Source organism: Puma concolor, chromosome B3, assembly GCF_028749965.1.
Source record: "Puma concolor isolate L17-30 chromosome B3, mPumCon1.1.hap2, whole genome shotgun sequence".
In the NCBI taxonomy this organism is placed as follows: Eukaryota; Metazoa; Chordata; class Mammalia; order Carnivora; family Felidae; genus Puma; species Puma concolor.
Genome location: NC_141672.1, coordinates 140,362,066 through 140,388,786, shown reverse-complemented (window position 1 = coordinate 140,388,786; position 26,721 = coordinate 140,362,066). Strand labels below are relative to the sequence as shown.

Below are 26,721 nucleotides of genomic sequence, written 5' to 3'. Positions count from 1 at the left end.
GATAATCAGTTGTTGATTAGCCAGGTTGTTAAGCATCCATTGTCAGATGTTGATGGGGTGTGAGAAATTACATTTTGCATCCACCAAAGAGTCACCTGAACACAGTTAGCACTTCATCAGGTAAGGTTGCATCTTCTGGGGATAAATTGGCCAGATTTGTACTCCCCAGTCTTTTCTTTCATCTCGCAAGGTTTTCTGTATTGCAAAGCCCTCCTCATTCTGTTTGGTGGTTTATCTTGCCTATCTAAGGTCTAAAATATGTCAGAAGCCAACTTTGAAAGCTAATTGGTTACAGGTAAGTCAGATTTGTGGTCAGGGCTCTAATGTTACAGGGGCACTTGTGTGTGTGTGTGTGTGTCTGTGTGTGTGTGCGCGCGTGCACATCTGCATGTGTTGGTTTGGTCTGACGGTTCTTGGCTAGAGCCTCTTCCATATTGTCAGCCCTTCAGATCCAAATGGTGTTCAAGTCCTCAAGAGGATTCTTCAGCAAGGGCTCCATCCACTTCCTTCCTTCCCGGCCCTTGTCTGGCCGTGGGAGCAGTACAAAGGCAGTGAGCATGGGGAGGACAGGCCCTGGATTCAAGGTTGGAAAATGTGACTCCAGTCCTGGTTCTGTTTTAGGAGAGGAAGTGACTGTCACCAGTAAACTGTTCTCAATTCCAGCAAGCCTTCATCTCCCTGACAATTTTCAGTTTATTTTTTTCTCCCTTTAACAGAGCAACATTAACATTTATTCTTTGTGCTGTGCCAAGAGTTGGAAATGCATTTCTATAAACATAAACTGGTCCTCAGACCTTATGGAGCTTCTGATCTGAGGGACAGGAAGCTTCCAAGGCTGTGAGGACACCCCATAATCACCAAATCTTCAAAGGAGGTTGTTTGTTTTTTACTCACGGAACTGTTCCAGGTGGTCAGCACTATTGGACTCGGGCATGGCTGTGATGGTCACCAATGGACATGAATTCCCTCCCAGAGTCTGGCAGAGAACATCCTGGCGGAAGTATACTTGCTTGGGGTTCACGCTTTTTTCCAGGATGTCAAGGTGAGTCTGGAGCAGAGACGAGGCAGAAGTGATTGTTATTCATGAAATATTTTTGACAACCACAATAGAAAACAGAAGCAAAGCTTATATTCATGTAACTCCCTATAGGCTGGAAGTACTTTTGTTCACTTAATGTGCCCGATATTGGGCATTAAGTGATTAAAAAGGGGGCTATTCCTACTAGCTAGGAGTTCAGGGAAGCTGAACAGGAAACAGTTTCTGCACATGTCTGCACCAAGGATATCTGTTTCCGAGTGGTACTGAAAGCAAGAGGGCAGGGCAGACAGCAAGCCTCTCATCACTAAGGCATATAAAGAATGTAGCCGCCATGAAAATAGAGCACACCCAGGGCACTATGAGACAGAGAGCTGCAGCGGCACAAGGAACATAAAGAGCATTGTGACCCATCGGAGGACAGCACAAAGCACAATCCAGGGTGGAATTTGAGGTGAAGAGAACAATGACCCAGTAGTGATTAATTTTCCCTACCCTACCTTCCCATTCAAACACTCATTTAAAACACAGAAAGACACAGAAATGGAATAGTCATTGAAACTAAGACTCTTGGTCAACAGTCTTTAAGACCTCTGACCATATTTTCGCCAGCTCAAACTGTGGGACTAATCAGAAAGAGGTGAAGAGACTTCCTCCCATCCACACAACGTATCCTGACAACGGCGACATAGTAACCTCAGTAACCAGAGGGAGAAGCTGTTCCCCTTCAGCACAAGACCATCAGTGTACAAAAATTATCCTTCCAGCTGAAAAGCTCAAGTTTTCACCACAATCAAGTTGGCATCAGGGCCAAGGAGAAACTGCCCACCTTGTTCTTTTGAGAAATAACAGAAGAACATGATAATAACATGAAACAAATATGAATCCTATGAAAATATGTATAAAATATTCATAAAATATATTATTAAAAGGGAGTAGTACCTTCAAAAGTAAAGGGTGTGTTTGTGTGAAAAGCATGCACTGTGGAAGTGGTAGGCAGACAAGTGGCTCCCCCAAAGATCCATGCTCTAATCTCTGAGACAACAGCACGAGGACTCAGGCTGTCATTGCTGGCTTTGAAGATGGAGGAAGCGGGTCAAAAGCCAAGGAACATGATGTCCTCAAAGAGCTAGAAAAGGATTCTTCTCCAAGAGCCTCCAGGAGGAACATAACCCCAACACCTTGATTTTGTCCTAGTGAGACCCATGTTGAACTTCTAACCTAAGAGCTATAAAGTAAAATAAAACAAAAGCTTATTATTTGAGCCACCAAGTTTGGGACAATTCGTTAGAGTAGCAACAGAAAATTAATATACAAATAAAGAAGAAAAAGACTTGTCTAAATTAAGTAAAAATTTTAGCATCTGCATAAAAGTAGACTAAAACCTATTGTACCCCATTGAAATATCTGAGTTGCAAGGAGAAAGAAAAAGTCCAAAGGAAAGAAAATATTACCAGATGACTCAGTATGACCTTTCCTCTAGCCTTAGGAATAGCTGAAAATGTGACCCTGAGTCACACTTTCTTTACAACTGAAACCCCAAATCATCTACCTCCACATAGCCTACTGACTTTATTACCCCCTGTCTGCCTCAACATAACTTTACTAGTCTAGGAAAGTCTTGCCCAGGAAAATATAAATCACAAATAAATTTATTGTTCATTCCAGGAACATCTCATCAACTCTTCAACAGAAAGCAACAACTGATTCTTTGATTCAAGATGCATGGAGACCCTGTCCTCATGATTCTTGCCTTACAGTGTCCCCCAATCTTAAACCACTGTGTCATGATCTTTACCCAATGCTAATCAAGCCCCCACATTAAAAAAAAAATTTATTTATTTGAGAAAGAGTACATATGCACACACCAAGTGGGGAAACGGCAGAGAGAGAGGGAGAGAGAGAATCCCAAGCAGGCTCCATGCTGTCAGTGAAGAGCCTTAAGCAGGGCTCTAATCTACAAATGTGAGATTATGATCTGAGCCAAAATCAAGAGCCGGCGCTCAACCAATTGAGCCACTCAGGTGCCCCTGAATAACCTTCTTTTAACAAGATTTAAAGACTTAATAAACATCTCACCTTTTCCCTACCCCTTCTGAGATATTATCAAGACCCTGTCACATTCTTCCTTGTGAAGTATATTAGTTTTCTCTCGCTGCTATAACAAATTGCCACAAATTTAGTGGGCTAAGGCAACACAAATTTATTGCCTTATAGTTCTGGAGGTCAGAAGTCCAAAATGGACCTTACTGGGCAAAAGTCAAGGTGTTGGGAGAATTACACTCCTTCTGGAGGCTCTAGAGGATAATTCATTTCCTTGCCTTTACCAGAATCTAGAGGTCACCTGTGTTCCTTGCCTCATGGTGCCCTCCTCCATCTCCAAAGCCAGAGATCCATAATTCCCACCTCTGCTTTCATGGTCACATCCCCTCCTCTGACCCTGACTCTTCTGTCTCATTCCATCATGTTTAAGGACCCTTGTGATTACACTGGACCCAACCTGATAATCTAGGACAATCTCCCCATCTCAAGACCCTTAACTCAATTACACCTGCAAAATCTCTTGTACTCCATAAAGTAACATCATCACAAGTTTCAGGGATTAAGATGAGAACACCTTTGGCAGTTGGGGTGGGGGGAGCCATTATTCTGCCCAACACACAAAGGAAAGCAATAAACTCAGATTTCTCTTAGAAACAGGTTGCTCTGGTGATATTTCTGGGACCAGAATTTGACACAGTATTAAGTAAAAGAATTAGAAGGAGCATGTCTATCCCAGATTCAAGAGAAGAATTCAACTGAGGTCCATGTACCCAACCAAACCTTTGTACTTCATTCCTGTGATTGTTCATTGAGTAAAGAGTACCACGTATTTTTGAGATGCCCTGAGCTGTTGACAGGGAGACAGTCACACCCCCCAGAGGAGACAAGGTAAGTAACAAAGTGTACATACACAAACACATGTAAACCAAAAGGTCTATGCAGATAGCTAGGTATGAACATGGAAGAAACCCTAGGGTTGATGGTTTTCCTAGGCTATGATCAGCTTCATCTCTCAAGACCACACATGTCCCTAGTTAAGAGTGACTAGGGCAAAAGAAGCCATGCCTGGAGTCTAGAGACCTTCGCTGAGCCCTTTCTGTGTATGTTGTGTGGTTGTTTGTGTCCTTCTCAAGGATGAGTCAGCTTGGCTCTGGTAAAGCCTAGTCTTGTGTGTTTTGCAATCTAACTAAAATCAACACCACTGCACCTTATTGAGAAGAATGGGGGGTTGCACCCTACAATGAAGATTATTTTTAAGTAGTAGGCATGTGCATTTGTGTGTGTGTGTGTGTGTGTGTGTGTGTGTGTGTAGATAAACCTATAAATGTACATAAATGTACATGCAAACAATTATCCTTGGGTCTTACTTCCTTCTGCAACACTAGATGCCAGAGGAAAAGGATTACTGCTTAGTGTTTGACAGTAGAAAGGATTGTTACCCAGTGAACCTACAACCAGCCAAGTGTTTGCTCACGTGCATATGTGGTACATTCACATGTGCAAAAGCTCGAAAGCACATCACCTTATCTTTCCTGAAAATAATAACTGGAAGACATACCGCCCCAAAATCAAACTAAGAAATGATATAATAGGACAGTCCAGTTACACAAGGCTTGAGTCTACACAACAATTGAAATATGGTTACTACGTAATACAAACATAAAAGACAAATATAATAATACAAATATAAAATAATAATACAATTACATGAAGCAAATATAAATATAATACAAATGTAAATATATACAAATATAATAATGCCACCATAAAATAATTATATAGGGAGAAAATACAGATTATCAAATCTTAATAATATCATCTGATTCTAAAATGAAATTAAAAAGAGATGTGCAAGGGAAGAATTAAGTAAAACAAAATATGAACTTTTTAAACTTTCAGACATAGTGATATTATATAATCTTTAAAAATGGAAAGGTAATATATCGAGATGACTAACGGGGTAGGCTCTTGCGTCAAACTGCCTAGGATCAAATTTGGGCTGTGGGTTCTGGAAAAGTTATGTAAATTCTGTATTAGCCTCTTTGTGACTCAGTTTTCTCATCTTTCAAATGTGTATAAAAATACCCACCTCAACCAGTGGTTGCTACTTAACCATATGCTGTATGTGAAAAGTGCCTGTCATATAGGAAACACTCAATTTTACTTGTTATTTTTGATAGAGAAGTAAAAGTTCAAATATGTTTTTATTATTAATTTATTGGTCTATTTTTTTTTAATTTGAGGAAGAGAGCATGTGAGCAGGGGAGGGAGGGAGGGAGGGAGAGAGAGAGAGAGAGAGAATTCCCAATAGGCTCCATGCTCAACACAGAGCCCCAAGTAAGGCTTGATACCATGACCCTGGGATCATGACCTGAGCCAAATTCAAGAGTCAGACGCTCAACCAACTGAGTCACCCAGACAGCCCCAAATATGTTTAAGAACAAAAAGGGAAACACTAGTTGAATTATAAACACTAAAGAGAAAAAAAATGTGAGAGAAAATATGGTCGGTCCATGTTGTATAAGAAAGAGACAGTGGGGAGGGAAAAAGAGAGAGAAAAAGAGGAAGGAAGGACAGAAGGAAGAAAGAAAGGAATGAAAGAAAGAAGGGGAAGGGAAGGAAGGAACGGAGAATGGGAGAGGAAGGGAAGGAGGGAGGGAAGGAGGAAAGAAGTAAAAAAGGAAGGGAACAAGGGAGACAGAAAGAAAAGCAAAGAAGCATGGAAAATAGCATAAAATAAAAGTGACAGAAGGAACACCAAAAATTGTTATAAGTAAAGATTAAACATCCTTATTAAGTGACAAAACCTTTCAGATTCATTTTTTTTAAATCCCATTGCATACTGTATATAAGAAGTACTTTCAGAGAAAGAAAAAAATACATAATGTGTATGAAAACACTCCTAAATTATCTTTTTTGTTCGCCTCCACTAAAATATTTTAGGACAGAAATACTGAAATGTAAAGAATAAGCAAACACAAATTAAAGCAGGCACGGTGATAGTAATATATGACAAAGTCATATTTAAGACCAAGTACATTAAAAGGGATTTAAAAACCTTATTTTGATAAAGGGCAAAATTCACAATGAACATATAAAACTCATAAATCTTAAGAATCAAGTAACATAGACTGAAATATATAATGCAAAAACAGAAGAAGGAGAAAAATAGTACAATGAGTGGGAGAGTCTTTAAGAAAGCGTTGAATAAATCACTTCCACAAAAATAATGATATACAGCATTTGAACAATACTGTTTTTATAGGTAAATGTCAAATTTTGTCTTTACAGAGAGCATTATTTTTTTTCTTTTTCTCAAACATCCTCGGAACTGTAACTAAAATTAATCATATACAGGGCCTTTTAAAAATTCCCTGAATTGGGGTGCCTGAGTGGTTCAGCCATTTAAGCATCCAACTCCGGATTTTGGCTCAGGTTATGATATCATGGTTTGTGAGTTCGAGCCCCATGTCAGGCTCTGTGCTGACAGAGCACAGCCTGCTTGGGATTCTCTCTCTCCCTCCCTGTCTGCTCCTTCCATGTCTCTCTCTCTCTCTCTCAAAATAAATAAATAAACTCTAAAAAAATAATGTAAAAAATAAATACATAAAAATAATTTTTTAATTAAAAATAAAAATGCCCTACAGTTTCCCCCCAAAAGTAGAAATTGTACCAACTACATTATCTGACAATTCAATGAAATTAGGCATATGTAAAAATGGCTTGAAATACAGCAAAAGTCAAACTGTTAGGGAATAGAACAATATCCTCCTGAAAGAAGGCTCATGGAAGAAATTCATGTATGAAAAGGAAAATCAATATTAAATCAGTGTAATTAAAGTCCTGGTAAGAGAAATGGACATCTGGTCTCCTGGGAAAGATGGCACAGGACAAGAATGGAAATGTCCCTTTCAGAATGTCAGCCATGTCTTGCCATCCCAGTAAAGAGAAATTGTAGAAATTTAGTTAAAAGAATGAATACAGTTGTGAGTTCAGATGATACTCTCTGATCATAAACAAATTCTTCTAATCACTTTCATAAGTTGCTGGGTGAAAGCTGCTCCCAGTATTGGTTATTATGGAAATCTGGATGGAGCAAAACCCATCTCATGATTACTCTCAAGATTCCAGGCCCCCAAACTGGGAAAGCAATATTCTCTTCTGCAGCATCTCCCCAAAATGTGTTCTGCAGGACGTTACTAAGTGCTGGGGGGTGGGCAGGGAGGTGGAGGGACGGGAAATTCACAGCCAAAGCACCCGGAACATGGTGAATTAAAATGATAACATTTTCATGGCTGCAGAACTTTTCAGATTCTTTAAAACAATATCATCCTGGGGCACCTGGATGGCTCAGTCGGTTAAGCGTCAAACTCTTGGTTTTGGCTCTGTCATAATCTCATGGTTTCGTGAGTTCAAGTCCTACACCAGGCTCTGCACTGGCAGCGTGGAGCCTGCTTGGGATTTTCTCTCTGCCTCTGTCTCTGCTCCTCCCCTACTTGTGCTGTCTCTATCTCTCTCAAAATAAATAAGTAAACTTAAAAAAAATAAAACACCAATATGCACTGTAAACTTAGAAGAAAAAGTAGCAAACAGTGTTTCATAAATTTATGTGACCAATAAATTCTTTTTCTCTAAAGATCACGGGATCCTGGAATGCTATAGAATATGCTTTGGAAAACATGGTGTTTGCTGAACTGCTTCTATGAGGAATTTTTTTTTTCGTTTGACATTTCATTATGGCTACAAGGGTCCTCATAGGCATGGGGGAGACTTCTCAACACAAGAACTGACCATCGTTCTGCGATGTCACAATGTTACAAATGGGCCACAGCTCTTTGGTGTCTGATGCCAAATCTAAAAAAAAATAATAATAAAATCTAGATTTTATAAATCATGTCACCTGCTTCCCAAAGCAGATTTGGAGGCAGGTTGGTCTACTACAGAAGTCTTCAAACACAATTGAGTGTGAAAGAAAAAAGTGAAAAAGAAGGGTACCTGGGTGGCTTAGTTGGTTAAGTGTCCAACTGTTGGTTTAGGCTCAGGTCATAATACCACAGTTCATGAGTTCAAGCCCCATGTCGGTCTCTGCGCTGCGAGTGCAGAGCCTGCTTCAGATCCTCCCTCTCCCTCTGCTCGCTTGCTCTCTCTCTCTCAAGATAAATAAATAAACTTTTTTAAAAAAATAAAAACTAAAAGCACCATTGTGCCCATGAATACCACCCTTCAAAACAGCATCACCTTACAGACAGCAGCTACACTAATGGTGAGCACTGCATAATGTACAGAGATGTCCAATCACAATGTTGTATGATGAAGTTAATGTTGTGCGTCAACCATACTCAAATAACGAAAACAACACTGTGGCCTTAGCGTGTGCCCCAGCAACAAATGCAGGAGGAAGCAAAATTTCAAAGTTTTCTTCTCCTATGAATTCTCTGTTAAATGTTTGATTATTCTATTTCTATGATTAATAATATCACAACTGAACAATGCCTACCATCTTTTAGCTTAAGCTCATTTTCTTGTAACTGTAGTTTTTCATGCAACCATCTCCCCGAATCCCCTCATTGAAATCTCTGTCCTGTTCCACCTGTCCCCAAATATGTAACACCTCTACCCTTAGGGCATTATTCTGGCTCCAGTCATACAGAAGACTTCCAGAAGTAAACCACCTATAAACTTCCGTGCGATTTCCTTTTGTAGAAATGGCTCTGTATTGTTCTCCAGAAAATGGTTTTGAGGTGAATGTTCCCATCTCGGATCCAGCAGGGCCACATGTAATTGGACATGGCTGGGATAAATGATGAGAGAAACAGGGCTTCTGAATGCATGTGCCAACAACCAAGTATAATCACAGCCCCACAGAAGCCACAGGGGTGGGTTTCTTTACGAAAATGGGAATGAGTTCAAGGCAATTACGGGACCCCCTGAGAGGTTGTCTTCTTAGAAGAAAATCCTACCTCTCCATGAAAGACGCCAGGCTGATAAGGTAGGCTGCAGCCTTATGGGCGCCTCTCCACAGGAGTCTTCCTCTCCCCTTCTCCTTTAAGCTTCCAGAAAAGACTTCACTTGGCCTCAGCAGGTTACCCCGCAATGGCTATTGATGAGGTGAGAAGTACCCGCACTGAAAATCGTTCATTTGTCATTGTTATCCCCTAAACAGCTGTACTCTCTGTGCCCCTAATTCAGAAGAAAGCTCACCCCTAAGGAGATGGCCTATTTTATTTGTATACAGACTAGTTCTCAGTTGTCACTTAAATACGCTCATCGGAGACTGGAAGGTCTCTCAGCACAAGAGAAGGAGAGATGACATGTATAAGCTAAATAAGATCCAGACAGCCTGCTGCAGGAGGGCTCTAATGGGCTCTGTCCAACTGCCCCAGCCCGCCAGTGCCTCTCTCTCTACATTAAACGGACTTGCTTTGGGGCGCCTGGGTGGCGCAGTCGGTTAAGCGTCCGACTTCAGCCAGGTCACGATCTCACGGTGAGGGAGTTCGAGCCCCGCGTCAGGCTCTGGGCTGATGGCTCAGAGCCTGGAGCCTGTTTCCGATTCTGTGTCTCCCTCTCTCTCTGCCCCTCCCCCGTTCATGCTCTGTCTCTCTCTGTCCCAACAAATAAATAAACGTTGAAAAAAAAAATTTTTAAACGGACTTGCTTTAAGAAGGAAGAGAAATGCTTTGTCTCTAGGTGTCTGCTCATAGATTTGCTGATTAGAAAGAAAACATGAATTTCAGATCCTTTTCCCTTTAAAAATAAAGGAAGTTATATTACTTATGATTTGGAAAAGAGAGTAAAAAATAATCACTTTAATCAACTACCCTAAGACAACCATAAGTAGCCTTGGCATTTATTTCTTTGGGGTCTTTTATTTGGATTTTTTACATAATTTTAATTTGATTATGTTATGGAATGGGTATCTTCCCATCAGCCCAATGGAGAAAATGATCACGCATCATTATCAAAAAGGGACTAAATGCCCTGATGCTTACCATCTAGTATTGCTTGCTACGCGCCCATACTTGGCTAACACCTTCCATGTATCAAGTAACTCAGCCTTCACAATTAACCCACGTAGTAACTGCTTTTATATTCTGCACCCTTTTATTTATTTTTTTTTATTTTTTTTTTTTTAAATTTTTTTTTTTTTTCAACGTTTATTTATTTTTGGGACAGAGAGAGACAGAGCGTGAACGGGGGAGGGGCAGAGAGAGAGGGAGACACAGAATCGGAAACAGGCTCCAGGCTCTGAGCCATCAGCCCAGAGCCCGACGCGGGGCTCGAACTCACGGACCGCGAGATCGTGACCTGGCTGAAGTCGGACGCTTAACCGACTGCGCCACCCAGGCGCCCCTGCACCCTTTTAAAAGACTGTGCAAATATATTCTAATTCTCTCTTTTCTTTCCTTCTCCCACTCTCTTTTTCTTACCCTACACTATACTCTATTTAACCTCTGAGAACAATGGTGGGAGCACCGGCCACCATACATGTGTATGTCTGGTGAAAAACCACCCTCAAACTTTTGGAAATTTAAGCTCTCCCAACATATGGACCCTACTTATGATCACCTTTTTATCTCTTGCCAACTCATACAGTTATAAATTCCCAGTGAGATCCTGCTTCCTTACCCTCTAAAATGTCGATCAGAAACTCTCTTGGGGCCCCATTGTCAGCCAATACTACTGGCTACCTAGGGGCAATACACAACATAATCCAGATACTTTAAAAAGTATTGTGAACACTTGAACCATCATTGCAATTATTGACAGCTTGATATGGATGATTAAAATAGAATTCCATTTGCTTGCTTCATAATTATATCATTATATTTCTTTCTTTTTGCTTTATTTTAATATTATAATTTGGACAATTATCCAACAGAGTTCCTGGCAAGCATCTGGAAGATATCAATTTGAAAGAACTAAATGCTAATTCTCTTATTATAAGAGAATAATAAAGTTTTTTAAATTGCAAAATTGTATTCATGTTGAAAAACATCCAATACACATGTCCTCCACTATAAAAATGTCTGTAATTATTAAACATACTCCATATTATAAGAGATTTACAAATTGTGAATTCCACATAGAAATGTATTTTCCACCCCTCAGCATAACCCCCAAGTAACATGCAGTTAATTCTGCCCTTGGGGTATCATTCACATTTAATTTATCACTGATCTGTTGGAAGAAAAACTATTTCTCCCTAGGATGTGTCCAAAAATAGACTAGTTTGTACTATGGAATGTACTCATTGTGTCCAGGATGGGAGGAAGTAGATTTTAATAGAAGTCATAGAGTCAATTATTGTATTAAACCTAGAGAGAACAAAGACCATGCATTATTGGAAATGTAAAACCCAAAAGTGACTATATGCACTTTTCACTTTCAGGTAACAGATGTCTTTCTTACTCTGTTCTACTCATTTAGGAGAAACGATAAAGTGTCCCTTTTCCTTTGTCTCTTTTTCATTAACTCTCCTCAAACTTCCCCAGCGGGAAAAGATTCCCAGTCAATAGGCTAAGCAACAAGCCAATAAGCATCAATTCACAAGATCTCTCTTTCCCTCTCATCAAGATCAAGTAACTGGGAGGGGAGGGGGTTCCTCTTTTCTTGTGTTTCTGTCCCCCACTCAAGACAAAATTATCTCCCCACCATTGACTACTGATTCCTAAGCTATTGGTTGATTGTAAACTTCAGACCCTGTGGTCTGACAAGAGCACAAAAGGTCAGTGGACCCTAAAGGCATAAGCTGTGACGTACAATAGTTGTAGTAGCTATGCTTTTATAGGTACACGCAACCACCACGTTGTGTGGTTATACAATCTCTGATAGTTGGGTTCATGTCATCAACCCACGGTTTTTAGTTGAAACGCCTAGTGCCATGGATGTGGTACAGCTGAATAGTGTTGTTCCCCAAACACAGTCCCATTCTCATCTCAAGATGCTCTGACAGGTCCTGGTGAGGTGCCAGCTGGTTGATTCAAGACCTGACACTTTTTCAGGCAGGGCTTGACTGCATTTGGCATCTTACTTTAAGTTACACACTTCAAAACAACGTACAGGCACCTCACAAGAACCCATCAGAGCATCCTGGGATAAGAACAAGACTACGTTTGGGGCAAATGCATGGTTCAGTTGGTTAAGTGTCCAACTCTCAATTTCAGCATATGTCATGATCGCACAGTTTGTGAGTTCAAGCTCTGCACTGGGCTCTGCATTAATAGTGAGAAGCCTACTTGGATTTTCTCTCTTTGCCCCTCTCCTGCTCGCATTTTAAATACATACATACATACATACATACATACATACATACTTCAGGGAGAAAAAAAAAAGAATGGGACTGTGTTTGGGGAACAACACTATCCTGCCGTACCACATCCATGGTACTTGGCATTGCAGATAAAAACCATGGGTTCGTGACTTGAACTCAACCATCGTACATTATACAATCATACAACTTGATAGTATGTGTGCCTGTAAAAGTGGACTGTGGTTGTACATCATAGCAGGGAAGGACACTGATCTGATCCCAGAATAGTTCTTCTGAGTTTCTCCTACACCTCTTCTATAGTCAAGTAGAAGTGCACAGGAATAGCCTTCAAAGGCTGGTGCTCTGTTCCCTGCTTGGCCACTAGCTAGATGTGGGGTGTCTAGGCCTCCATGTTTGCATCTGCAAATGATAAGGGTGAATTAGACAATTTCCCAAACCCCTTCAAGCTCTCAAGTCTCATACTGACTGCCACCGAGAATCACATCAGAGTCTAAGATATTCCAACAAGTTTAAAGAATAGTGTCCGAGACCCATGGATTGTTCCCCCAATAGGAAAGGCAAACACACATGCAAAGAGGAATCCCCTTCCTCAGTTGACTGTTCGCATGCAGAGCTTCTCAAGCAAGACAATAAATGCAACTGTTGAAGGGGCTCATGAATCTTGCCTGCTCTAGGTCCCCAGAGGCAAAAAGCATGTTTTATAATAAACATAGCTTGTTACAGCATAGCTCGTGACGCACATTTCTTGGATTAACTTCTTGAGATCTCTAAGTGCGATACACAAATAATACTAGTTGTGTATCTTTTGCAATCTGGAAAACAGTAAAAATCTCTCTTTAGGCAAGACAACATATGGGGAGAAGGGCAGATACACTTTCCCGAAGCAGTTAGCCAAGTGGTTTAAGATATGCCTTCTCGATGGAGGAAAACTTTCATTTATACCTGAACATTTCTTTTGAAGGCAAGGATGTTCTTGGTTATTACCATTTCCAACTCCTTATCACAGCCTTATGATGAAAATGCTCATCCTTCAGGCTAAGTAGTAGATACACTTACACATAAAACACATATTATTATAAATCTGCTAATAACATTTTGCGTTAACACAGAGGATGAGAGTGCTTTATAGAAGATACTTTTAGCTCGTTAATCCTCAGGGGAGCCATGAAATTGCTGGGGGGAAGGGGACAGTTTGCCAACTTTTCCAAATGACATAAAAATGCATGGTTTCAGTAGTTTGCTCAAATTTGTCTATGGAAACTTTGTCAGAGCATGACAGAATGCAGGGATGCTAACCTCAGGTTTGGACTGACGGACACCACAGTCCTCTCATAAAAAGAATAAGGCCCTTGTCTACAGTGATTCGGCATTCATTTCGTCCACCCCTCTCGTGCACCCTGGATCCTTCCAGCACCTCCTGCCATGGGAGCCACTGACGAGAAAAGCCTAAGTTGCTGTTTGCTTGTGGGCGCAAGGAATGTCCCCTAGCTTCATCTTTACCCTTTCATCTTCTGCTTCCTTCCTCTCCATCGGGGGATGTCCTTCAAATCTGCCTCTCGGCTGACCTTATGGTTTTTACTCCCATTTCAACCTGATAATCTCACTCCAGTCTCATGACTGCATCCTTCTTAAAGACAGAGTCCCCTGTGAAATGGCCATGCCTCCTGCCCATGCCATGCCCACGAGGAGCACTGTGTGCTACTTGGGGCTTCAGAACATCACTGGTCATGCCCCCAGCCTCCTGCTCTGCCCAGGGAAGAAGATGGCACAGATATCAAGCCACCAAGTTAGGGACAGCAAAGCCTGGCTCCCCTAGGAAGGTAACAGCTTCCCAGGATGTCAGGGTCTCCTGAATGTTTCCAGGGACACCTCAAAGAGCCTCTTCAGCCCGGCTGGGGTGCTACTGTCAAGAGGAAGTTACCATGAGGGCAGTATAGGTGTAGGGATAGTGGTAGGCCAGGTAGCAGGCGTCCTCATTGTGGGGGAAGTTGACCACAAAGGTGAGGGTATAAAAATGCTTCTGAGATGCTCCCCCTGTGACAGCAGTGCTCTGGCGATAATGATTTCTAAAAGAGAAAGGAGAAGAGAGAAGATGAGGGAGAGGTTCCAGATGCTATAAACCTCTCATGTTATATACTGGCAAAATGTTCTTCACTTGAACCACTACGTGGGTGAAATTTAAAAAGCAGAGAAACTGCCGGGTCATGAGCCAAATCAGAGCGTCTAGGCAGGTCCATCTGTCTCCTGATTGTGACATACATGCCATGAGCCTTTCCTTGCTGTGTCTGAAAATGAAACCTACAGAGTCACTGAGCTACAAAATAGATATGTGAATAATTCTGAGTATCCTAAGGTGCTATGGCAGACATACACTTTACTGCTCCAATGTGGGTTCCCCAGGCCCCTGCCTCTCCCCAGATCCCATAGAGCACAGCCTGTCTTTCCCTTCTGCCCACCAAGTGAGTTTATTAGTAACCACTGCTACATATTGAGTTCCAACTCAACACTTAACACATATCACCTCATGTTATCCTTGCAACAGCCCATTCTGTGGGTGAAGAAACAAAAGCTTAGAAAAATTAATTTGTCAAAGGTTGCAAAGATAGCAAGTGGCCAATATGGGACTTGAACCCAGATCGGTCTGTCTGCAAAGCTTTGGTTCTTTCCACTATACAATACTTGCCTCCCAAAGGAATACATTTGTCACCCCAAATGTGGTTTGGCTTCTTATAGCTTCAGAGTACACATTTTCCTTTGTCAAAGATGAAGAACCAATTTTGATACTTCAGAGAACAGTATCAAAGTAAATTGCACCCAGCAGTACATTCCGAGCAATATTTTCCCCACACGCCGCCAGTTATGCCCGCGCCTTGCCTGTTGATGCTGAGACAGCTGTGCAGGCTTTCCTGAGAAATGTTATCATCAAGACCGCATTAAGATGCAAAATACACCCGGACACCAAGAGATGTAATCCCACCTTTGAACATTTACAATGTTGGCTTACTTGTCCGTTGGGCTTTTGGGTTTTATTGGGGGGAAAGATGGGGAGAGGGAAGAAATAGCAGGTAATGAATCTCTGTTCTTGCAAAATGTAAAAATCACAGATTATTCTTTCTGGCTTTTTGCTACCTACATGCCACCCTCCACCAAAAAAAAAAAAAAAAAAAAAAAAAATCAAGCAAACACTAAAGAAACAAAAAACCCACTGTCTTATTTCTTGTGGTTTTTCAATATTTCTAAAACTAGGAATGGTAGTCCCACAAACTATGCCCTGCACATTCCTCTTTCCTCAGCCTCTGCCTGCACAGCTCCCTGGAGCCCTCGTCATTCTAGGGACAGAAGATACCCCCTACAGTATAAGCCCCAAGTCATTCTCCCTGTAGCTCTTTAGTATGACATTAATAGAACCCCCCTCCTTTGTGACTACAGCCTTAGAAACTTCCACAAGGCATCTTCACCCATGATGCCATTTGTCTTGATACCTAATTGGGTCTACTTTCTCCATAGTTCCCCCAAGTTCTGCACTTTCTCCAGGGTCAAGGCTCTGGCTATTAGTAAGTATGTGAAGAAGCAGATGAAGGCTCAGAAAGCACACAAGCCACATATGCTCTACCTTTTATGCTCTTTCTGATTTCACTCGTAAAAGGCTCCATTGCAAATGCTCGTTGGGTCTACACCTAGCTGAACAACGGATACTGATCAGTTACACTTCTCCACAACAGAAGAACCAAGTGAAATGAAATGAACCAGTCAAAATGATCAAAATGTTGACAACCAATCAAAATGTGGATGAGTGTTTCACCTGATAGAATACACATGTGAGCACACACCTGTGCTCACATATGCATATTCGTGAAGGCAAAGTCAGGTGGAAGCAAACACCTAGTGCCTTCCCAATACCAAGATTTTTGCCTGCTAACACTAGAAACAGAACCTGCATCTTTCCTCAGGTATAATTGATTTCCCTGAGGGCCAACAGGGGTGGTCTCCTTGGACATGAACCTTGCTTCTTTGTACACTTCCCACTATGCTATTAAATACACTGAAGTCACATGACATGCGCACACATGCACACGCGCGCACACACACACACACACACACACACACCTGCTGTAGCTTGGTGGGCAAGATTCTCATGGGCAAGACTAAATGCTCCCCATCGATGAGCCAGCCCTCCCCATAATGGTTGCAGACTGCTGGGATTTAAGAAAAAATGGGCATTACCCCACTTACAATGAGTTTCTGTTAAAGGAGGTTCCATTACAACCCTGGTTTGGGGGTCTAAACCCTAGCTGAACCTAAAGCAAATGTCATCTCCCCACTGGAGTCTCCTGGTGGCCATACTGCACCAGGAGATGACTCTACCAATAGCAAAAACTTTCCTCTTCAGGGACCTCCACACTTTCCCAAGATCACCATCTTCATAGTGACATGTTCAATAAATGTCTAAAGTGAAACACTTGGCTTGCAACAATTCAATCTGTCCATGATAAAGTTAGATTCTAAGCACAAGTCATTTTTGTTTCCCCAGTTATGATGAGAATATGCTGGGGGATATTTACAAGGTAGTAACATTCATCCTTTATATTTTAAGTGTTTCCCAAGCTCTTCCTTTGTACGGAAGACCCTTTCCCTCTTCCTCATTCAGACTACATCTTCCTTCAAGACTCAACCCAAGGGTTTCCTCTTCCAAGAAGTCTTTCCTGATTATCTGCCCTTTTACACACTTCTTGCCACACTCTGTCTCTCCCTCACTGCTAACACTTTATGACAGGGATTATTCTTATCCATTTGTGTACCTTCATGTTTGGCATACCACCTGGACATAGCAGCTGTTCAGTTGAGTCTGTAGAATAAATGGACCTATAAGACTCCAGGAGTAGTAATTAGAATGCCTAATATATTTCACCTCTCATCCTACTGGTATCTTTTTAAGGTAAGTGTTGCTATCCACACTCTACAGATGGGCAAATTGAGGATCACAGAAGCTAAGCGTCTTGAGCAACTCCACACAGAAAGCTTAGTAAGCAAGACTCAACCCCATAAGTGGGCTTACTCCAAAACCAAGATTTCTTTTATTGTATCACCTGTCTCTTGGGAATGGATAAGAAGACAAGAAGTCTTTTGGCCCAAGTTAGCAAGGAAGAATGTGAAGTTTGGTCTTTATAAATTAGTGCTGCTTATAAACTTAAAGTCTAATGTAAGAGAAGGAATGTAAACTAAAGCAGATGACAGCTCATGAAAATGAAACTGATCACTGACTCTTTAAGTCACTGGTGCTAAGAAGTTTCTACTAGTTATGAGCAAATGCTGACATTCACTGAACATCTACTATGTACCGAACACTGTTCTCAGCTTTCTACACACTTTTTTCCTCATTTCATGTACTCCTCGGAGCAGCTCCATGGGGGAGATGCCATTATTGTCTCCATTTTATAGATGGGGAATCTGAGATTGAGGTTGGAAAAACCTGCCCCAGGTCATACCACTCACAAGTGGTAGAAATTTGATTCCAAGAACTTTCTCTTCTTGATCTGCTCTTCGAGATGGAGAAGAAGCCTGGTGAAAATCAAGTGCATTCTCAGATTTGCTGGATCCTCAATAGGTCCTGTTGGGTCAAAGATGACCCAGGATTGGATCGAGCCAGTTATCCCACAGTTAAAACGCTTTGCTTTTCCAGCCCCTGAACCATTTGTCTTAGGAAGAATCTGCACTTTTATAATCATAAAAACCTTCAATGAAGCAAGAAGCAAAGTACACAAATGCATACTTGCAAACTCAATCTATTTCCATTTGTACTTAACAATATGCCAGGAAGTCATTTTTTTTTTCCCCTGTGGATGCATGAAATGAGCAAATGCCAAGATACAGAGGGAAGTAGATAATCTTATAATGGCGCTGGCTCTGTTTAACATGGGTGCATCATTTCAGTTAACAGGGTCTAATAAGGCAGAGCAGCCATGCCAGCAGCTTCCCCATGTCCGCAGCGTTACTAATATTCCCTCCAATGCCAAGTCTCCTTCCTGAGATCCCTCGGAAGGATGCACAATGGCAGAGTCCCTGTATGACATTCATCTTCATGAGTGAACTGTTCCCTCTCCTCTCAAGAGCGGAGATAAATGTCAGAAGAGATCAGCTGTTGTGTATTACACGGCCACTCAGAGCACGCCGCTTCCCTCCCTCTGCCCTTCGGCACCAAAATTACTTTAGACCTGAGCTGGGAAAGAATTCGAAAGGTGTGAGGCTGTGTACGTTAGAGGGAGAAGCAGGCCGCAGGGAAGTAAATAACACAGAAACGGAAACCGTCCTTGCTTACTTTTATGGAAGGTGTGGAAAAAGGAGGCTGCCCTTTTATGCCCTGCCCCCGCCCCTTACCAAGAATCCCTTTTATTTTCTGGCCTACTGGTCTGCAAGGTGGGTGGGAGAAGGGGATGAGATAGAGGAGGAGAGGGTATTCTGCGGTGGGGAGCAAATTAGTCAACTGTGCATAGGAGAAAATATTAGAATTTTTCCTTCAGTGTATTATGATCCAGATACTAAGAAAGAAACTCAGTCGTCTGAGGTTTAATACAGTGACAGACACTACTGTCCTTATGACGTCCAAGTCAACTTCATGGGATGAATATATAAAACCAATTTCAGTAGAGCAATCTTATCCATTCTTGTTTTCCAGGGCTGGAATATGCACACCACATTATATCTTACACCTACAGTTTCATGTGTCAGGATGGCTGTATGGGAAGAGTTCCACACTTCCCTCATTCTTTGACTTTTAACTTCTGGCAACGTAGTGAAGTTTGCAAAAGCCTACCTTAGATTTATAGATTATATTACCTAAATTAAACTAAACCTCACAATACAGACTATCAGGGTTTTTTTTAATTCTGCTTAGAAGCCACAGATTGATAGCAATATTAAATTTTAAGCACCAAGGGCCCAAAATACGAGAGAATGGACATGGCCAGTACCTCGTACTTTTCACACTAGCTCTTTCTCAAAGATTCTTATTTGTATAAAAACAAGCTAAAGACATCTGGGGAATTAATCAAAATCTTTTTAAAATCACGCCAAGGGCTACTGATAATAGTATTTTTCATGGTTAACCCTAAGGGTATAATATATTCTGAGTTATCAATAGCATAAAGACACAAAAACTAGGGAGGAGCCAAGATGGCGGAACAGCATGGAAGTTGTTTGTGTGTCTCGCGTCCATGAAATACGGCCAGACCAACACTGAACCATCCTACACACCTAGAAACGGATTGGAGGATTAACACAACAATCTGCACAACCAGAAGCACAGAATTCAGCAGGTATGTGGCACGGAGAGGTGAGTTTGGGGAGCAAGAAGCCGTGAAGGGTAGGGAACCGCTTTTTCAGGGGAGAGAGGATGGAGACTGGGGAGCGGGGGGGAGAATATGGGAAAAGCATCCCTCCACAAAAGCAGCTGGAGAGAAGGTGGAAAATTGGAAACAGCCGCAGGGACTAAACTAAAAAGGGAGAAAGAAGAAAGAAGAAATGAGAGGGTTTTAATTCCATTAAGACTGTAAACAAGGGGAGCGCAAAGGCTGCAACTCCGCAGCTCGATACCTGGTGGTGCTCTGGTGGGAAGGGTGAATCCCCAGGAGCAGAGTGGGGTACGGGAGGTTCTCGGGCCACACAGGGAAAAGCGGTTCCACTGCTGGAAGGAGACTCAGTAGAGACTGTTGAAGCCACGTGGTCCCAGCAGACCCCAGAAAACGGCCACATTCGCTGGTGCTGGGGCAAGGTCATTAAGGGGGGAGTCTGGTGCCAGGCACGTGTTGTGATTTTCCATAATCCCTGAGACGGTGCTGCTACACTATCTTGCGAACTTTTTCTGGGGCAGCTGGCACCTGGCTGCAGTCTCGGGGCACCGGCAGCAGCAGGGTCCGGCAGGCGTTCCTGGCTGCAGCCGACATTCGGCCATTGCTCGGTGAGACCCTCCAGCAGAGGGGCGGAACGGCTCAAAGCCGCAGTCGTTCGGAAGTAAGGGGCCGGGGAAAACAGCCGCGTCTGAGACAAAACTCCGGAGAGAGGTACGGCCTGGGGCCTGGTCACGGAGGGGGGAAAAGCGGGGAGTGGACGAGAGCTGAAGACAGAGGACGAGTGCACGATTGCTGAACGGAGAGAACAGACTGGGTGGCTGGGAGGAGGCATTTTCACTGCTCCAGCGCATGTGCATACGCATACGTACGCGCACCTAAGAGCGCGGCAAGACTCCGCCCCAGTAGGCTAGCAGCGCCATCTAGTGGAGAGCGGAGCTGTTACACTGAGCCCCGCCCAAATGGGCGGACTTCGCTCTTGAAGAACACAAGTCTCACCGCCGGCTTAGTTTATGGACCATAAAGAGCTACATACACTGACTTCTAGGAGAAAATGAAGAAATTTCAGTCCTACTTCAATCTGTTAGCAAGTTCATCTACTCAATTTTCTTTCTTTTTTCTTACTATTTTCTTTTTCTCTTTTACAATTCTTTTCTTGAATACAGAAAGAGAAAAAATTCATTTTTATTTTCAATTTTTATTAAAAATATTTTTCTTTAATTTTTGTTACTATATTTTTTACTTTTGTGTAAATTTTTTCAAATTCTATTTTACTTCCATCATTTTACTTTAGTCTACTTCAGTGTATTCAACTTTTCAAATTTTTAAATAATTTCTGTTTTTTCCTTGCTTTTTTTCTTTTTCGTTTTTCTTGAATGAAGAGAAAAACTTCATTTTTACATTCAATTTCTATTAAAAATATTTTTATTAATTTTTATTACTATATTTTTTGCTTTTATGTAATTTTTTTCAAATTCTATTTTACTTGCATCATTTTATTTTAGTCTACTACAGTGTATTCACTTTTTTCAAATTTTCAAACGATTTCTTTTTTCTTTTTTCTTTTTTTATCTTTTTTCTCTTTTTCATTTTTTTCTTAAATACAGAAAAATAAAAAATTCATATTTATTTTTAATTTTTATTAAAAATATTTTTCTTTAATTTTTTCTACTATAGTCTTTACTTTTGTGTATATTTCTTCAAATTCTATTTTACCCTCATCATCTCATTTTAGTCTACTTCAGTGAATTCATTTTTTCAAATTCTCAAATGGTTTCCTTTTTTTTCTTTCTTTTTTTATCTTTTTCTTTTTCATTTCTTTTCTTTTTTCTTGAATACAAAAGACAAACTCATATTTATTTTTAATTTTTACTACAAATATTTTTCTTTAATTTTTTTCTACTATATTCTTTACTTTTGTGTATATTTTTTCAAATTCTATTTTACCCCCATCATCTAATTTTAAGCTACTTCAGTGTATGCATTTTTGCAAATTCTCAACGATTTCCTTTTTTTTTCTCCCCCCCCCCATTTTTTTTCTCTAATCTTTCAAACCACTTTCAACACCCAGACCAAAATACACCTAGGATCTAGCATCATCTATTGAATTTGTGTGTGTGTGTAATTTTTAATTTTAATATTTTTTTAATTTTAATTTTTTAATTTCAATTTGTCTACCTTATTAATTCCTTTTCTCCCTTCAAAATGACAAAATGAAGGAATTCACCCCAAAAGAAAAAGCACAAATGAACGACAGCCAAGGATTTAACCAACACAGATACAAGTGAGATGTCTGAACCAGAATTTAGAATCACAATAATAAGAATACTAGCTGGAGTCAAAAACAGATTAGAATCCCTTTCTGCAGAGATAAAAGAAGTAAAAAATAGCCACAATGGAATTAAAAATGCTATAACTGAGCTGCAATCACAGATGGATGCAGCAGCGGCAAGGTTGGATGAGGCAGAACAGAGAATCAGTGATGTAGAAGACAAACTTATAGAGAATAACGAAGCAGAAAAAAAGAGGGAGATTAAGGCAAAAGAGCACGATTTAAGAATTAGAGAAATAGGTGACACATTATAAAAAGGAACAACAACAGAATCATAGGGGTCCCAGAAGAGGAAGAGAGAGAAATAGGGGTAGAAGGGTTATGTGAGCAAATCATAGTGGAAAACTTTCCTAACCTGGGGAAAGACACAGACATCAAAATCTGGGAAGCACAGAGGACCCCCATTAGACTCAAAAAAAAAAAAAAACAAAAAAAAAAAAACCACAACCATCAACAAGGCACATCATAGTCAAATTCACAAAATATTCACGCAAGGAGAGAATCATGAAAGCAGCAAGGGAAAAAAGTCCCTAACCTACAAGGCAAGACAGATAAGGTTTGCAGCAGACCTACCACAGAAACGTGGAAGGCCAGAAAGGAGTGGCAGGATATATTAAATGCGTTGAATCAGAAAAATATGTGGCCAAGAATTCTTTATCCAGCAAGGCTGTCATTCAAAATAGAAGGAGAGAGAAAAAGTTTCCCAGACAAACAAAAAATACAGGAGTTTGTGACCACTTAACCAGCCCTGCAAGAAATTTTAAGGGGGACTCTCTGAGGGGAGAAAAGATGAAAAAAAAAAAAAAAAAGAAAGAAAGAAACCCAAACCAACAAATAAAGACCAAAAGCAACAAAGACTAGAAAGGACCAGAGAACATCACCAGAAACTCCAACTCTAGAAGCAACATAATGGCAATAAATTCCTATCTTTCAGTACTCACTCTGAATGTCAATGGACTCAATGCTCCAATTAAAAGACATAGGGTAACAGAATGGATAAGAAAACAAGATCCATCTATATGCTGTTTGCAAAAGACCCACTTTAGACCTAAACACACCTTCAGATTGAAAGTAAGGGTATAGAGAACCATCTATCATGCTAATGGTCAACAAAAGAAAGCCAGAGTAGCCATAGTTATATCAGACTATCTAAACTTTAAAATAAAGACTGTAACAAGAGATACAGAAGGGCATTATATCATAATTAAGGGGTCTATCCACCAAGAAAACCTAACAATTGTAAACATTTATGCACCAAATGTGAGAACACCCAAATATGTAAATCAATTATTCACAAACATAAAGGAACTCCTTGATAATAATAGTAGGAGATTTCAACACCCCACTCACAGCAATGGACAGATCATCTAATCGAAAAATCAACAAGGAAACAATGGCTGTGAATGACACACTAGACCAGATAGAATTAACAGATATATTTAGAACATTTCATCCTAAAGCAGCAGAATATACATTCTTCTCCAGTGCACATGGAACAATCTCCAGAATAGACCACATACTGGGACACAAATCAGCCCTCAGCAAGTACAAAAAGACTGAGATCATACCATGCATATTTTCAGTCCACAACACTATGAAACTCGAAATCAACCACAAGAAAAAATTTGGAAAGTTAACAAATACTTGGAGACTGAAGAACATCCTACTAAAGAATGAATAGGCTAACTAAGCAGTTAAAGAGGAAATTAAAACGTATGTGGAAGCCAATGAATATAATAACACCACAACCCAAAACCTCTGGGATGCAGCAAAGGTGGTCATAAAAGGAAAGTATATAGCAATCCAGGCCTTGCTAAAGAAGGAAGAAAGGTCTCAGATACACAACCTAACCTTATTCCTTAAAGAGCTGGAAAAAGAACAGCAAATAAAACCCCAAACCGGCAGAAGACAGGAAATAATAAAGATTAGACTGGAAATTAATGCTATCAAAACAAACAAACAAAAAAGTAGAACAGATCAATGAAACCAGAGGCTGGTTATTTGAAAGAATTAACAAAATTGATAAATCACTAGGCAGTTTGATCAAAAAGAAAAAGGAAAGGACCCAAATAAATAAAATCAAGAATGAAAGAGGAGAGATCACAACCAACACAGCAGAAATACACACAATAATATGCCAATAAAATGGGAAATCTGGAAGAAATGGACAAATTCCTAGAAACATATACACTACCAAAAACTGAAACAGGAAGCAATAGAAAATTTGAACAGACCCATAACAAGTAAGGAAATCGAATTAGTAATCAAAACTCTCCCAAAAAACAAGACTCCAGGCCCAAATAGCTTTCCAGGGGAATTCTACCAAACATTTAAGGAAGAGTTGACACCTATTCTCCTGAAGGTGTTCCAAAAAATAGAAATGGAAGGAAAACTTCCAAACTCTTTCTATGAAGGCAGCATTACCTTGATTCCAAAACCAGACAGAGACTCCACTAAAAAGAAGAACTCTAGACCAATTTCCCTGATGAACATGGATGCAAAAATCCTCAACAAGACATTAGCCACCCGGATCCAACTATACATTAAAAAAATTATTCACCACGACCAGGTGGGATTTATACCTGGGATGCAGGGCTGGTTCAATATCCACAAAACAATGAACGTGATGCATCACATCAATAAAAGAAAGGACAAGAACCATATGATCTTCTCAATAGATGCAGAGAAAGCACTTGACAAAATACAGCATCCTTCCTTGATAAAAACCCTCAAGAAAGTAGGGATAGAAGGAGCATACCTCGAGATCATAAAAGCCATATATGAACGACCCAACGCTAATATCATCCTCAATGGAGAAAAACTGAGAGCTTTCCCCCTAAGGTCAGGAATAAGACAGGGATATCTACTCTTGCCACTGTTATTCAACATAGTATTGGAAGTCTTAGCCTCTGCAATCAGACAACACAAAGAAATAAAAGGCATCCAAATCAGCCAGGAGGAGGTCAAACTTTCACTCTTTGCAGATGACATGATACTTTATAGGGAAAACCCAAAGGATTCCACCAAAAAACTGCTAGAATTGATTCATGAATTCAGCAAAGTTGCAGGATATAAAATCAACGCACAGAAATCAGTTGCATTCCTATACACCAACAATGAAGCGACAGAAAGAGAAATTAAGGAATCAATCCCATTTACAGTTGCACAAAAAACCATAAAATACCTAGGGAATAAATCTAACCAAAGAGGTGAAAAATCTATACACTGAAAACTATAGAAAAGTTATGAAAGAAATTGAAGAAGACACAAAAAAATGGAAAAATATTCCATGCTCCTGGATAGGAAGAACAAACATTGTTAAAATGTGAATACTACCCAAAGCTATCTACATATTCAATGCAATTCCTATCAAAGTAACACCAGCATTCTTCACAGAGCTAGAACAAATAATCCTAAAATTTGTATGGAACCAGAAAAGGCCCCAAATAGCCAAAGAGATCTTGAAAAAGAAAATCAAAGCTGGAGGCATCATAATCCCAGACTTCAAGCTATACTACAAAGCTGTAATCATCAAGACAGTATGGTACAGGCACAAGAACAGACACTGAGATCAATGGAACAGAATACAGAACCCAGAAATGGACCCACAAACATATGGCCAGCTAATCTTTGACAAAGCAGGAAAGAATGTCTAATGGAATAAAGACAGTCTGTTCAACAAGTGGTGCTGGGAAAACTGGGCAGTGACATGCAGTAGAATGAACCTGGACCACTTTCTTACACCATACACAAAAATAAACTCAAAATGGATGAAAGACCTCAATGTAAGACAGGAAGCCATCAAAATCCTCGAGGAGAAAGCAGGCAAAAACCTCTCTGATCTTGCCCGCAGCAACTTCTTACTCAACATGTCTTCAGGGGCAAGGGAAACAAAAGCAAAAATGAACTACTGGGACCTCATCAAAATTAAAAGCTTCTGCACAGCGAAGGAAACAATCAGCAAAACTAAAAGGCAATCGACAGAATGGGAGAAGATATTTGCAAATGACATATCAGATAAAGGATTAGTATCCAAAATCTATAAAGAACTTATCAAACTCAACACCCAAAAAACAATCCAGTGAAGAAATGGGCAAAAGACATGAATAGACACTTCTCCAAGGAAGACATCCAGATGGCCAACCGACACATGAAAAAATGCTCAACATCACTCATCACCAGGGAAATACAAATCAAAACCACAATGAGATATCACCTTACACCTGTCAGAATGGCTAACATTAACAACTCAGGCAACAGCAGATGTTGGCAAGGATGCGGAGAAAGAGGATCTCTTTTGCATTGTTGGTGGCAATGCTGGTGCAGCCACTCTGGAAAACAGTATAGAGGTTCCTCAAAAAACTAAAAATAGAACTACCCTACGACCCACAAATTGCACTACTAGGCATTTATCCATGGGATACAGGTGTGCTGTTTCAAAGGGTCACGCAACCCAGTGTTTATAGCAGCACTATCAACAATAGCCAAAGTATGGAAAGAGCCCAAATGTCTATTGATGGATGAATGGATAAAAAAAATGTGGTATACACACACACACACACACACACACACAGACACACACACACACAATGGAGTATTACTCGGCAATCAAAAAGGATGAAATCTGGGGCGCCTGGGTGGCGCAGTCGGTTAAGCGTCCGACTTCAGCCAGGTCACGATCTCGCGGTCCGGGAGT

At 40.6% G+C, this 26,721-nt stretch overlaps 1 protein-coding gene across 2 annotated transcripts in view; it reads right to left on the bottom strand.

Moving 5' to 3' along the window:
• The window catches only part of AGBL1 (AGBL carboxypeptidase 1), an 862,602-nt gene that overhangs the window by 658,590 nt on the left and 177,291 nt on the right, over positions 1-26,721 (bottom strand). For both annotated transcript variants that reach the window (XM_086711500.1, XM_025918486.2), the window contains exons 16-17: positions 14,272-14,416; positions 895-1,048 (exon numbers count right to left, since the gene is read on the bottom strand). In XM_086711500.1, the coding sequence (XP_086567626.1) occupies positions 895-1,048; positions 14,272-14,416 (299 nt within the window). The remainder of the gene's footprint in view (positions 1-894; positions 1,049-14,271; positions 14,417-26,721) is intronic.